Here is a 15,352-nt window from a genome sequence, read left to right on the forward strand (position 1 = left end):
TGTTATATATATATATATATATATATTATAGAAAAAGAAAAGGTAAGAAGTAAAGAAAAGAGATGAAAAAAAGAAGAAAGAACCAGAGAAAACAGTAAAGAAAAAAAAAAAAAAAAAAAAAAAAGAACAAAAAAGTAAAGGAAAGAAGGATAGAAGATGGGCTTATATTGAACACCCACCCACTACAAGTTATAACCTCCTTTACTGAGTGTGTGAAAATCGTTTGCAACCGCTGTATTAGTGCAGTAAGCATCGGGTGATTGAAAATTCTTTGGGGTGCGTACTTAGATGCTCTTAGCTGTCCGATGCTCATCGCACCTCACTGTTTGTTGCAAAATATGTGAACTCCTACTGAACATCCACTCAATAGCCAATCATTACAAACAATGAATTTATATTGAATGCCCCAGGTACATGCTCAAAGTAGTTTAAATATCTATCATGATTGGATTCCCACCTTCCAAGCAATTATCTTTCACGATTGAATGGAAAGGAAATTAGGACGATGGTCTAAGAGGTCAAGAACATATCAGCAAATGTGGGACTCTATCCCCTTTGAAGTTATACTGTAGCTTGATACTGGATTATGTTGTTCCCTACTTGGTTTCCCCTACAAATATAAATATTGTCCAATAATGGGATCTTTCTATCCATCTAAGTGTTAGATAGAGAGCAAGCGGTTTATATATATTGGCGACTTCGCCATAATTTCAAAGTCTAATTCAACCAAATATCCTCATAAGTATTGGCATGCATTCCTCTTTTATTCTTCTCTCATGCTCGTAGATTTTCAAAATTCTATTTAATCACTTGACAAACTCATTGAAATTTAAAATGTGAACAAGAGTCTACTAGTCTACTTGTCTACAAAAATTTGACCTCATTTCATCTACCACATTGCAGATTTATAAAGGCTGACTAAGTAAGCTTTTTAGGTTGACCATATAAAAAACATTTATTCAAAAAATATGTCATTTTCCCCCCTTCTATTCCTATGCCTAGGATCCCATTTGGTACGGTAAAGACCAACTTGTGAGGTTATTTTTTGTGAAGTTGGAAAAAACCTCATTAATGTACTGGACAACAATCACTATGCTGTTATGATGCTTCAACAACTTGAATGCCACATGGCAGTTTATCTAGTTCTCAAAAATTGATGAACAATTAGATCGTACAATCCTAAAAATATAGTAAAAATGAATTAAAGTAGGAGAAAATTAGTTCTCTGAGCAAATGGTGCCGTAGGATATGGCAGCGTTCTCTATCTCTATCTCTCTCCTCAACGTCCCTTGTATATCAATCGTCATGATTTTTCTTGTGTATTTTACCCAGTTTACTCAAAGAACCTTCTCTCAAATATACAATGGCAGCTTTCCACTATTGCACCTTAGAGCATTAACAGAGTGTTGGAGGTTCTTGACTTTCAACCAATGTGTAACAGTTACTGTTAGTTAGAGAAGATACCCGTTACTTAAATTTTTAGTTTGATGAACAAAACAAGGCTTTGAAAACTATAAACTATGTATTAATTGTGAATATGTGTATCAATATCCATGACAATTTGGTTGCATTTGGTAATCATCATCTTTATATGTCTTACAAGAAATTATCATCACCTCTCGTTTTATTAGACTCAAATATTTTTAAGAACAAAGCACTTGAGATTCTGAATGTGATCGCAGCTGAATAGCCACTGTCCTTTGGGATGGAACTGAAGTTACCGAGATCATTGGAACAGTTTAGTTCACAGTTTTATTTGGTCTTATTGTCTATTTATGAAATCGTTTCTGAAACAAGTTTACAAATGGTATGTGCACGGTTTTAACTCTCTTTGCTATCTTGAAAAAAGTAAAGACAATATGAAGGAGAGAAAATAGGGATTTAATTGGCTTAATTTGGAGGTAGTCTGAGCCTCTATTCTCAATAGAGAATTTGCAAGGGAAAACAATTATTATCCTTTCCATTCTATTAAACTATTAAATGGGGCCATATATGAGATTGGAACTGTCTATAACTCCTTAGTTATAACTGCAACACTCCTACCACTTTTACCACTACTAACCAGTCAACCACTTCCTGTATGGTGTGTATGGTATGTAACGCACATAGAAAAAACACCATTTTTAGATAAAAATCAGTTTCCTAACACAGAAATGAAACATTCTGATTATAACACAAAACGTTGTTCCTTACCAAACGCAAGAATCATGCCATTTTTTAAGGGACTCAAAAAAAAACTAACCTTTATATATCTATAAATAACAACCTTAACATTTTCCATCTTCCAATGTCTTCTTCTTTCAAAACCATGAATAATTCTCTTCTATCTTGGAATTTCGCTTCTTTATTGTTCTTATTTCTTTTCATGTTTGGGTCATCATCAGCAAGAACTCTGTCATCCTTATCTTCGCCATCTTCTTCTTCTTCTTCATATTTTCGGATTAACAGTTCTATGGTGGAATTTGATGGTTACAGTGGAATATCAGATTTTCGGGTACTGAACAGAAGATCTTTATTGAGTTGTGGTGATCCAAATAAATATCTTCAAATCAATATCAGTTCAGTTGCAGCAGGGTCCGGACTTTCGAATGATCAGTATGTAACTGTCACTGTTAGTGGGGTTTTGGTACCTGCATCTTCTGATTGGGTTGCCATGATCTCACCTTCTTACTCCAAGTAAGTGAAATGAAAATTAGACTTATTTTAATCATCTTTTCCCTTTGGGATTTTGTTTTGGGGTTTAATATTTAGGGTTCTTGGCTGTGTGCGCAGTGTCACAGATTGTCCTCTGAATGAGGCAATGTACCTTCAGACTGGAGATACTAGTAGCCTTCCTCTTCTCTGCCATTATCCTGTAAAGGTAACAAACCCTGATTTTTTCTTCTTTTTTTTCCCTGCTATTCTTCCATTTTCTATTAACATCCAGTCAGATTTTCTTTTTGTTTTTTAAAAAAACTTGATTATACCCTTATTTGTATTTTTCTTAAATACAAAGGAAAAAAAAAATTGTAGGTCCATCCTCATTGTGCCATGTGGAGAGATGATGTGGCTATTTTGTCCATTGGATATGGAGGCTTGGTCTAAGTTAGCTACACACTAATTTCATACTCAAACTTTAACAAATTGCCCCCCATTTGTATCCATGGAAGCCTATATTGTACATATTAGATTTTTTTTAAACCTATGTTACTCAACAAGTATTGTACATATTAGATTTTTTTTTTTCAAAGCTTTATTTTGTCATTTGGAAGACTCAATTCGAAATGGAATTTGATATGTAAGGAATGGACCTTTGGTCCATTTGTCCACAAAATTTGGGTTCATATTAGATGGCTTACGTAGGAATCAATAGCTCAATTTCTTTTTGCTCCTAAAATATTTCTTACCAATTTTTTTTCCCTAATGGTTGTAATGTCTTTTTCTATCATTCATATCTCTTCATGTTCCCTTAAAAGAACATCTCATCAACACTTTCCTAAGTACTTCTTTTTTATCACATGGACTGGTGATTTGACAAATTAATATTCCATATTTAGATTAATGGTGTATGTTAGAAATTCGACTCGAGCTTCTTGAATGAATACCAAAATTTTCAAGTTTATTACTTCTCCCTCTGCCATTGTGGAGTCTGGCCACCACAACATCCCTTCAAATCTCAGCTCTTATATGTTCTCTCTCTCTCTCTCTTTTCCACCTTTCATTTTTTCTTATTATTTAAATGCTACAATTGCACTTTTTTTTTCTTTTTTGGATAAGCAAATATATTGCATATTTTTAATGCTAGTTATGAAATGTCTTTTTATTTATTTATTTTTTCTTTATTTTTTTATTTTTTATTTTTTTTATTTTTTTGGAAAGGCAAATATATGGCAAACTTTTAATTAGACATTATTTGATATTATATAGAAACAAAATATAGGATGAAGAATAAATAGATGAAATTTCCACACATGAATTGTAATTAATTTAATTAGATGAAACTGATGGATATTCTTTTGAACTACAGGCTCAATACGTGAGCAAAGATCCAAATTATCTTGGTTGCAAAACGAGCGTATGCCAGAAGCACATTGCTGGCGTATGTGTAGTGAAAACATGCAATGCTTCATTAACATTTCATGTCGTTAACATCAGAACTGATATAGAGTTTGTGTTCTTCGCTGGGGGATTTGATACTCCTTGCATTTTAAAAAGAACAGACCCTGTGAACTTTGCTAATCCAAATACCCCTTTGTATGGCCATCTCTCAAGCGTGGATTCAACTGGACAATTGGTAATTTGGGTTTTCTTGATCTCATAAACTTGATTATTTACATCTATATGATGTGACTGTGAACTAATTATTAGATGATATTGTTTGTGTTTTTATCTTGTGGCAGATGAGATTAACATGGGTGAGTGGAGACCAAAATCCTCAACAAGTTCAATTTGGGAATGGAAATTCACAAACATCAGCAGTTACTACTTTTACACAAAATGATATGTGCAGTGAGTCCTTAATCTTTTTTCCATTCTTCTTTTATTCACTTTTTTTTTTCTATTTTTTTGGCAATAATTATTTTTCCTCCTCTACATTTTACCTCCTTCAATTCTAGCCTTGTCCTCTAAGGAGTAAAATTTTGAGGGAAGGCTTCCATTAATAACTCATTGTTCTTTCTTATTTTGGTAGAGGAGATTTTCATTACAAGAAAGAAACATAAGAGTTAGAATAACTTAAAATAATAATAATAATAATAATAATAATAATAATAATAATAATAAAAATAATAATAATAATAATAATAATAATAATAATAATAATAATAATAATACAAAAAATAGAGAGACGAGATCTTGTAGCTCAAAGGTGCTGCCAGCTGGCATATGACCCAGAAAGTCTCGTGTTCTAACCTTCGTCCGTCCCACTTTACCCCCTAACTCCCCCCTCTACCTATGGCCCCCGCTCTATAGGCTTTTGATGACTGCTAGGTAGTCAATGACCTAGAAAGAAAAAAAAAAAGAGAAGATGAGGGATAAGGGTTTTTGGTGTCTCCTTTGTATCCCTTACAGCAGCTATGTGCACGGTCGTGCACGGAACTTCTCCCTTATTATCATTAGGAAAGGGTTTTGTGCACGATCGTGCACCATGCACGAGTATGTATGAATTCGTTGGATGGGGGATGAGGTCTACAATACACCTCCCTCAAGCCCATCTAAGGGTTGTGTGTGCATGCACGACTGTGCTCATAAATTTTGCGTTATTATTGTTATCATACCCAAACAAAATAATTACTAAATAAATAAAACAAGGAAACAAAGTTCCAATATTCCTCCAACTCTCATAATTTTTTTTAGTTTTTAACTCTGAAAAAATACCAAGAACTGTGTGAATCATTGACTAACCGTATAAATGGCATCAAAGAAAAAACTAGTTATAAAATGTTTAGCATCAATTTGCTTTGATTATCACCATAAACAGATTGAGAAACTAGTTATAAAATGGTATCTTCCAGATTTGGATTTCGGTAAGATTCTTCTATTTGCTTCTTACCCAAGTCTATAACCAATTAAACAGATTGGGAAACAAGAGATTTTCCTGCTGTTTCGTTTTTTAGCCTTCTTAAGTTTCTAATGTACATATGGAAATAGAAACACATTCAAGATGACCACATAAGCTTCCTTATTGCCATTTTCAAGCAAAGTTTTCCTTATCAGAGATTTCATCTAATTCACACATATGACAGGCAATTAGGGTTCAAAATTGGTCAAATTATCTGACCAACCTGACACTCCACACCGTATACTATTGTGAACCTGGCCCCTCAAGAGCTGTGTTTTCAATTAAAATTCAATTGATAGCACAATGCCAACTACTTCATCTAGTTTCATTTCTTAGATAAATAAGCCTTACAACACTTTCTTCCTCCAACTGATTAGGTAATGCTCTATCAAGGATCCCTCAATATTTTCCCAAATAAATATGGTATTTTATCTGATTAGTTTTAATCATCTGATTTATCTTCTTGATATTTTTTCTGTTAGCTTCTTGATGCATTAATATTGGATTCTTCGAAAACCAGTAAAACTACAAATAATTAACTCGTTCGATCTAATCAATTAATTATGCATATTGTAACCCAAACGAAACTTGATTGCTACCTCAATAGCCACCAGGAAAATGGAATCCTAGGAGGGTATTTCCACCACTGCCCTTTGGATTCCATTTCCTGGTTGGTAGCAGGAACTTGGGTAGCAGCCAAGGTTTTTTGGATTCACGGCTGGAGAGGGACCAGCCACGGCCACGGTTTTCTGTCTTTCTTTCTCCTGATTTTTGTTTCTTATTTTTTCTCCCTTATTTTTTCTTACCTGTTTCTTTTTCCCTCTCCCATTTTGTGTCTATCTTTCTCCTCACTGGTCTCTCTCCAACCACCACTCAGCTAGAGAGGATTTGAATCCAATTTTTTCCATCATTCTATAGATACCACAATAATCGATAGCTCAGGAAACAGATGGTGTTGTAATTTTTGATATTTCCTGATTTTGTTGTGGGGGAAGTCATTGCAGACTATAAATAATACAGTTTTATATTTTCTTTTTTCTTTTTTTTCAAAATTGGTATATAGGTAGCAAAATACGAAGCCCGGCCAAAGATTTTGGATGGCATGACCCTGGCTACATTCATACTGCTCTCATGACCGGACTTCAACCTTCAACAAGTTACTCCTATAGATATGGAAGGTAAGTGTAATTAGTAAAAAACAATGAGAGAGAGAGAGAGAGAAATCTAGCAGTCCATGAAGATATCTCCCTAATGAATTAGAAATGTGCCTTTTTTTTTTTTTTTTCTTTTGAAAATTTATTCTGTCAAATCTTCATTGAGATTAGATACCTTAATGTCTCATTGCAGTGATTCAGTCGGCTGGAGTGATCAAATTAAATTTTCGACACCACCTGCAGGAGGATCAGCTGAGCTCAGATTCATTTCATTTGGGGACATGGGAAAGGCTCCCCTTGATGCCTCTGTTGAGCACTACATTCAGGTCATAACCTCGAAAATTTTCAACTCTGCTACAAAGATTTAACTCATCTTTATATAATAAATTGACCAGATCTTAAGCAGAAGGGGATGAAATTCTTATTTGAACTTGTGTTGTTTAAATAAACAGCCAGGATCAATAGCAGTGACAGATGCCATGGCCAAAGAAGTTGCATCAGGCAATGTAGACTCCATTTTTCACATTGGAGACATCAGCTATGCAACAGGCTTCTTAGTAGAATGGGATTTCTTCCTTCACCAAATTAGTGCTCTAGCATCTCATGTTTCCTACATGACTGCAATTGGCAACCATGAGAGAGATTATATCGACTCCGGATCAGTCTACAATACTCCGGACTCAGGTGGAGAATGTGGAGTAGCTTATGAGACCTATTTTCCTATGCCTACTATTGCTAAGGACAAGCCATGGTACTCCATAGAACAAGGGCCAGTTCATTTCACTGTCATTTCTACAGAGCATAATTGGAGCTCAAACTCAGAACAGGTAATTAAACTGATCTCTAATCCATCATGTTTTAAGGAATCCTTAAAATCTGCTTTTTTGATCATACTCTAACAAAAATAAAATCTGTTACAGTACAAATGGATGGAAATGGACATGGGTTCGGTTAACCGATCAAGGACTCCTTGGTTAATTTTCACAGGGTGAGGATGACCAAAAACATTACCCAGCTCCAATTTTTTCCCCTAATTGTTCAATCAATGCTACAATTTTTTTGGACAAAATTGATTATTTATTGCATGGAAGAAATATATTAGTAGCTTATTTTTCATTTTTTACTAGGCTATATATGATTTATACATGTGGTCGCCTACATGAATCTTGTGAGATATAGGTTTTAGACGAAATTTTTAGCATCATCCATCTCAAGAAGGATGAATAAGTTATAAAATAATATTATTTCTTGAAACATTTCTTCACGCAGACACAGACCAATGTATTCTTCCAAAAAAGCTGGAATACTTGCAAGTGTAGATCCAGATTTTGTATCAGCTGTAGAGCCTTTACTAATGAACTACAAGGTAAGAGTTAAATGCATCCTATGCAACAAGATAATGTTTCTTTAAAAAAATAATGAGATCAAGGGTTGAAAAAGAAAATTTTATACCATATCAATTTCTACCTTTAAATCTACATTGTTTATTTAGAATATGATACATTTGTGATCATGAATCAGGTGGATCTAGTTCTCTGGGGCCATGTCCATAACTATGAAAGAACATGTGCCGTTTATCAAAAGAACTGTAAGGCCATGCCTAAAAAAGATGCAAATGGGATTGATACATATAATAATACAAATTACAGTGCTCCAGTTCATGCAGTTATTGGTATGGCAGGATTCACACTGGAACCGTTCCCAACTAATGTAAGTAAATGAGTATCATCTTCTTTCTTTGGTGGTTTCTTTTTCTAGTGATTGGCGGGTATGCTCCTTTTATTTATACCTACACAGATGGACTAAGCCAGTGGTAGATTATTGGGTTGGTTATGCATAACTTATTGGGGCTTTGATTTCAAGAAAGCTGGGAATTCCTATTCCTCTTAGGAAAGCCCTAGTGGTGATGGAAGTATTTAGGGTTTCTTCTATCTCACTTTGGTTCAAATTGAACACGGATAGTTGTTGGTTTGGTAACCCATGTCGAACGGGGAGGGAGGGATCATTAGGGATTTCAAAGCTAGGGTAATCTCTGCCTTTGGAAATTTTCTTGGCCATAGAACCAATTATGAAGCTGAGTTCATGGCATTAGTGAATGGCATAGTGGCTGCAAAATATCTGGGTATTCAGTCTCTCTGGATTGAATGTGATTCTGCAGCAGTGACAGTGGTGGTGTATGGTGGTTCTATCCCTTGGTGTGTTCGACAAGACTGGAATTATGCCAATGTATATCTTTCTTCCATTAGGTGAAAACTCTTGCATTGCTATAGAGAAGTTAATCCAATTGCGGATTATTTCACAAATTTGGCTGCAAAAAATGAACCTTTGCCATCAAGACTGATTTTGTCCCTTACAATTCAGAATGACCTCTCGGTAGATGCCCAGGTAGACCGAGATATCGTATTTTGGGTTGATTGAGTTTGTTAAGTGAGAGGGACCCTGCTGATGGTTACGCCAAAGGTGGGGGGTTTCCCCTTTCTTTTCTATCTATTTCTTTGTTTTGGTTGTCCATTGTAATCTCTTGTGTATTCTTGTTCCTGTTTTTCCCTTTTTCCTTCTTGATACAATTTGATCTTTTAGTGAAAAAAAACTTACTGGGGCTTTGATTAGTTTAGGCTACTATTTTCTATTTCTTATTACTTCCCTTACTAATATACCAATATCATATTTTCATTCTTCTTATACTTATTTAAATAACATTATAACTTGCCCTTAAATAACAACCACCATACCTATTGTCCTCCCATTCTTCAGTGAAGTTCAGGTCATCAAAACCCATTGAACATGCAACTTATTGGCTTCCCTTCATACTAGTATTGATCATCATTTGTTGTTTTCTTTGGACAGGGTACTGCTAGTTGGAGCTTAGTTAGGATTTCTGAATTTGGATATGTAAGATTCCATGCAACAGTGCAAGATTTAGGTGCTGAGGTTAGTATAATGAAACCAGACTTTAACCGATTAAACTTTTTGTTTTCCTTTTACTTTTATTGGTAGAGGAGAATTCAGAAATTCATTAACAAATAATCAAGTAAGAAATTATAGGCCCCATGCCAAGTCCATCACCCTGACTAAAGACCCTTTCAAAACACAAAATTCTACATGAAACTACAAACTAAAGCACCCACCTCATATGCCAGAGAAACAACTATTAAGAACAAAAATAAACGTTGATAGAGAAGAGGTGAAAAGAAGTAGAACTATTGTCGCAATGAAATTCTTAACTAAATTTTACAGGTAAGAGTGTTTCTGTCTGAGAGCATGGCCTTTGTGCCAGCCAAAAGATTAATGAAAACACACCCAGAAGCATCCAAAAGGGAGGGATTTGAGTCTTTCATTGGGGGATGAGGCAATGGGGGATGGGGCAATCCTAACTTTTCAGTTAAGATCCTGCAATAAGTTTGGTCAATGTTCAGTCCACATTCATCATGCAATTGAGATCGCAGCGGTAAGTTAATTAGCCAGTTAATATTGACCATATATGGAACATATTTTCAGATAAATTTTCTAACTATTTAACCAAATTACCTCCCAACTATAGTAATTAGAAGTTTGACCTATTTCAGACCACACCATTTTTTATGGGCTCCACAATTGGACGGTTTGGATCAATAGAAGTGAAATATTTTGCTACCAATAGAGATAAAATTGATTGATTTTTTTTTCTTTTTTTTGAACAATATAATGAACTTTCATGAGCCAGGTCAATTACTTTTTCCTGTATGCATAGCTCTACTTTTTTAACCCTAGAGCTCCAAATGCCTGGTAACCCTATGAAAATAATTTAATTTATCTCAAAATAAAGATAAAATAAGAATATAAGGGGTGATATCTATCCTTGAAATCAGAGAAAAAATAACGAACATACCTCTCAATTCAAACCCACTCAAATACTATCATTTTATCCTTGAAAATAACACCTGATAGAAGAAGGCTACAAAGTATCATAAGATGAGAAAATAAACTTATGGCAAACTTAAACTTAACCATAGTCTCTCGAAAAAAGGATCCTCTCTAATTTAATTGGATGGCCAAAGGAATCAAATTAGGGTGGCTGGACCTGGATTGCGTGTTTGGGCCCTCTCTACCCTTGGATGAGTCCTTGGGCTTACCTAATAATTGGAAAAGAGCCGAATCCATGTTTCTCTCTCTTTTTCCTTCTCAAAATAAACTTACTTGATTCTTTTTATCTTGACATCTTTAGTTTGTCAGTACAAACACCATGAAGGTTGAGGATCGCTTCCGCATCATCAAAAACTGAGAATATTGGGCTTATGTGCATGTGTATGTGCATGTGTATGTGTGTGTGAGAGTGAGGGGGAAAGAGGTGATACATTTATTGTCTTTTATTTTGGTAGTGATACATTTAGTGTCATGCTGCAAATAAAATTTATAAATTTATAGTTTCAATTAAAATCTATTGTAAACCACATTCATTTTCTTGATGTGTATCTTTGGATACTGCAGTTTTCATTTTGACTATGATCAAGGGCAACATTCTATAACTCTCATAGCCTAACCAGCTAGATTTGCTGCCCATTTGATCTTTCAGACAAATATATACCAAAATATCACAAGCATGGGATGAGCTTTTAGCTTAGTTGTGGCAAGAAGCTAGGGAGTTGGGTTCTAGCTTGAGTCCAGAATGCCATTGGTTCAACTCTCCTACCTCTCACCTTTTTGTCAAATAAAAGCAATTAGTATTAAGTATGGCCATGGGTCCCTTGCCAGCCCCTCGTGGATCTCCTATCTGAATGGGTCCTTGCGTTAACATTCCCCTTAAGCTTTCAATGAAGCGAGCCTTAACATTTATAGATCCAATCTTTCAAAAAAATTAATAAAAAGGATAATTACTTGGATTTACTAGATAAGAAAAAAAATTATAAACCAAGTAGGATTGACTTAATAAAATTACTTGCAACTCTATTTCCCACAAAATATAGACTGAAAATATAAGGGAAATTGATGAAATCTTGGGTTCCAAAATTTCAAATTTCCATCTTAATGGCTGCACTCTTGAAAAAGAACTCAAATTCAAATTGTAGTAGTAAAAGTTTTGTTAAATATTCAGAATTATTTGGGACCTCATTGGGTAAGGCAGAAAGAACCTAGGATATAGTAGATGTTACAGTAACATATAAACGACCAAATTGGGATTTCATAAAGGAGCTAAGAAGGAACAAAATTCAGAAGAGAGAGAGATAGAGACCTTACATGTAAATATTAATGTGTCTTCTTCTCCCTTAATGAGTTCCCTAACCTCCGGTACAACCTGAAATGGTTTCAGCCTTTCAGGTGAGTTATCTCTCTCAATTGGTAATCAATCATATTAAGTTTATCTCGAATTCTTGATTCGTTTTGAAGAATGATTCACTCCGACATATTTTAGTGGTGAATCAAATGGATTTTTTCTGAGATTTGTGATGGAAGCAGTGGTATAGTTCAACCCGATGGATCGACCCGAGACTTGGTGGAGTATATAATGTACTATCGTCTTTTTGAGCTAACAATTGTAACTTGGGGGGTTTTCGAGCTAGGGCTTCAAAGCAAGTTTTGTCGCCACAGTTTGGGTGTAATCTCTCTCCTACATAGTGAAGCATCTTCTTCTTTGCCCGAAGATGTAGCACACCACATCAGTGTGTGAACCTTATTAAATCTCTATATTGTGCGGATCTGTGCTTGTTTATTTTCGTATTTGTTGTTGTTTGCTATAACAAATCCAAACAAAAATAATTTGAGGTAGAGGTTCCCAACCCTTAGAGCTACTGAATCAATAAACGTAGAACCGGTCTAGTTGCAGGTATGCTACTGAACAATAGGGGTGATTTTGGGTGATAAATTAATCCAATGTGAGTATCCCTAAGGTAGTTCTATCGATTCATATTCAATCCAAAGATATGGCAGCAGCAGGGAAAAAGGGGGATAATAACCAGAATACCAGGAAAATAATTAGAATAAATTAAAGAAAAAAGAAAAGGAATGTAATAAGGATCAAAGAAGAATACTGGTGGAGGCATTAAGGAGGGGGGACAATGGAATCAAACCTAATAAAGGAGAAACAGAGTCGAATCAGGGTAAGGAGGAGAAAGAAAGCACTACCGATGGCCAACAAGAATATGCCAAAGCAACATAGAAAACAAGCCTTCTTTCTCATTAATTCCAGATTGTATGTCTCAATGGGTGATTACATATTAGGGATTTAGTTCTCGGGTATTGGATCAACCAATACCAATCTGATCTAGCTGATAGATACTTATTTTGGAGGTAGAGTTTGAACCAAACTCAACTCCATGACACAACCCAAGGAGTGCTAAGTGCTAACAACATAAAGGGTAGGGTTTTGTACGTGCGGGTGCATGCACAAATCCGTTGGATTAAACTCAGGGCCTACTATGCACCTCTTTCAATTCCATCGGACGACTGTGTGCATGGTCGTGCACCATGCATGACCGTGCACACAACCTTTTGCTTAATATAAATAATAGAAGACAAAAAAAACTCTTAATCAAGTAATCAAATCACTATTGATTAGGGATATAAATGGATAGTTGAAATCTGAATTCGAATTCACATTCGAATCTGTTTAAGGGTATTTGTATCTGGCCAAAGGGCATCTAGATCCAAATCTAAATTTTCTGAAAAATAATTATCTGATCTGATTAGATATCAATTAATAATTTTGAGAGTTCTTGAAGTTTAAACAGGATCAAGAGAATGAGGAAAGAGCTAAGACAACTTAGGAAGATGGATTAAGAGAAAATTGTATTCATTAGGGGGGAGGAAGGTTCGGGGTTACATAAGTCAAAGAATAAAACGGATAGTCGGAAATCCGAATTCGACCAACATCCATATCTATTTAGAGGTATCCAAATCTGATCAGGAAATAGCTAGATCCAATCACATCTGATCATAATCTAATCCATTTACATCCCTGCTATTGACCCACAACCAAGTTTGGACCTAGTTTTTCACTTCTTTCTAGATTAATTAGGTCAATCTAGCCTTGCAACTGCTTAGTATAGTTGTGAGCCCAAGATTCCCTTATAGTGTCTCGATGCTGATGTGGCACATATCTTGGGAGGACATTTGACTAGTAACTCCTTAAGTGGAGAAAATTGGCCAACTCATAGTTGAGGGAGGAGAATTGTTGTGGTAGAAGCATATCTATCAATCCGTGTGGCATATCAAGAACGTCCACCCTCCTTATTTTCACCTTGATGTTGTTTCATACACCATAATATTGAATGTCAACCTTTGCTAAGGACTGACTAGGTACGAAACATTTCTACTAAAAAAAACACTAGGTAACCCAAACTGTAGAATAACTCATACAATTGGATTGGCCTCTATATAGTATTAGGCCCAAAACCTCGCACATATATTTTCTTGAGAAAAATATTTATATGGGAGGTTAATTGCCCAAACTAAGTCTACAGAGATGAAGTTGTCTACTCTTATGTCAATAATTATACGCACCAGCATAGAATTCCCATCATGCAATAAAGCACCCTTTGTTGAAAAAGGGTATTCTTCTCTACTGATCCATTAGAAAAGGGAGTGAGACTAGCTGAATTGGCTTCAACCTCATCAACAAAATCACATAAGGAGGGACAAGTTCATAAATCTCTACGTCATCTTTCTCCATCTTTGCCAACAACCTCTCAACAAAAACTAAAGCTTGGTCTTATCAGGACACTAGTTTTCAAAGTGATCTTTCTCGCTACAACAATCTTTGGCTTCTTTTCTTCAACTTTATGGGGTAAATTTTCATTTCTTTAGACTTGGGTGTAGACCGGTGGACTGAAGAAGTCTTGGATCATTCTGTTAAAATGGTTCTACCTTTCTTTTGCAGTCTAGGTATATACAATTAAGGATGTCAGTATGAAATCGAAATCATTTATCAAAATTGAATTGAGCATTTATTTCAAAACCGTGAAGCCTTTTGGTAAATGTTCGGTTCTGGTTTCAATTTTCAGACCGGTTAATTAAATGGTTTGGTTTGGCTTTAAATGTTTAATCCACGGTTTCAAATCAAATTAACACCGTAAAAATCAAACTGTTTACACCATTAAAATCGACCCGTTTAAATCATATATGACTTACTAAAATAACGAGTTTCATGTAAACAAAACAATATGAGTTTAATTTAAGGAAGAAGAAAGGACCGTTCAATATTTTTCCCCTTCATTGCCTCATTGCTCATTGAATTTGATGTTAGATTGAAGTTTTTATTAGCAAAGACAAATTTCAATGGGCATACGAATAAACCAGCAAACCGATTGCTAACCGTTTAGAAACCGTATGGATTAAACCACAACTCAATGTTTAAACAGTGAAATCGGAACTATTTATTAAATGGTTCTGGTTTCAAAAAGTGTAATCGTTTAGTAAACAGTTCAATTTTCGTTTCAGCCAAATGAATGTAAACCAAATTGAACCACATTATACACACTGAAATCAAACCAATTAACACCCTTATATGCAACCGCTACTTCAATTGATTTGAAATACCAATTAGCATGCTTTAACGGATCTTTATGTTCAATCCATTGGTATAGCTAGCTCATTATCCCCTTCTAATCCGTTGCCTAGAGCCTACATCTGGTGGACGACTTGTGGAATTCCATGGTGTCAAAATACACATCGCTACTGCCTTGGT

General features: G+C 35.1%; 1 protein-coding gene across 1 annotated transcript; it reads left to right on the forward strand.

The window, feature by feature from the left end:
- Positions 1-2,304: 2,304 nt before the first annotated feature.
- On the forward strand, positions 2,305-11,123 carry LOC122060513 (probable inactive purple acid phosphatase 27). The gene is made up of 12 exons (XM_042623618.1): positions 2,305-2,676; positions 2,773-2,860; positions 4,007-4,273; positions 4,380-4,488; positions 6,603-6,717; positions 6,887-7,019; positions 7,146-7,520; positions 7,614-7,681; positions 7,963-8,059; positions 8,215-8,403; positions 9,541-9,624; positions 10,898-11,123. The coding sequence occupies exons 1-12, from the start codon at positions 2,309-2,311 to the stop codon at positions 10,952-10,954; spliced, it is 1,950 nt and encodes a 649-aa protein (XP_042479552.1). The 5' UTR covers positions 2,305-2,308; the 3' UTR covers positions 10,955-11,123.
- The last annotated feature ends 4,229 nt before the right edge of the window (positions 11,124-15,352 follow it).

This window comes from Macadamia integrifolia, chromosome 14 (genome assembly GCF_013358625.1).
Source record: "Macadamia integrifolia cultivar HAES 741 chromosome 14, SCU_Mint_v3, whole genome shotgun sequence".
NCBI classification, from domain to species: domain Eukaryota; kingdom Viridiplantae; phylum Streptophyta; class Magnoliopsida; order Proteales; family Proteaceae; genus Macadamia; species Macadamia integrifolia.

Excerpts from the sequence above, each read along its gene's own strand:
- LOC122060513 (XM_042623618.1), top strand. The coding sequence starts at position 2,309 with ATGAATAATTCTCTTCTATCTTGGAATTTCGCTTCTTTATTGTTCTTA. Across the intron at positions 7,521-7,613 it reads GGAGCTCAAACTCAGAACAG|TACAAATGGATGGAAATGGA; the intron begins GTAATTAAACTG and ends AATCTGTTACAG. Across the intron at positions 8,060-8,214 it reads CTTTACTAATGAACTACAAG|GTGGATCTAGTTCTCTGGGG; the intron begins GTAAGAGTTAAA and ends ATCATGAATCAG.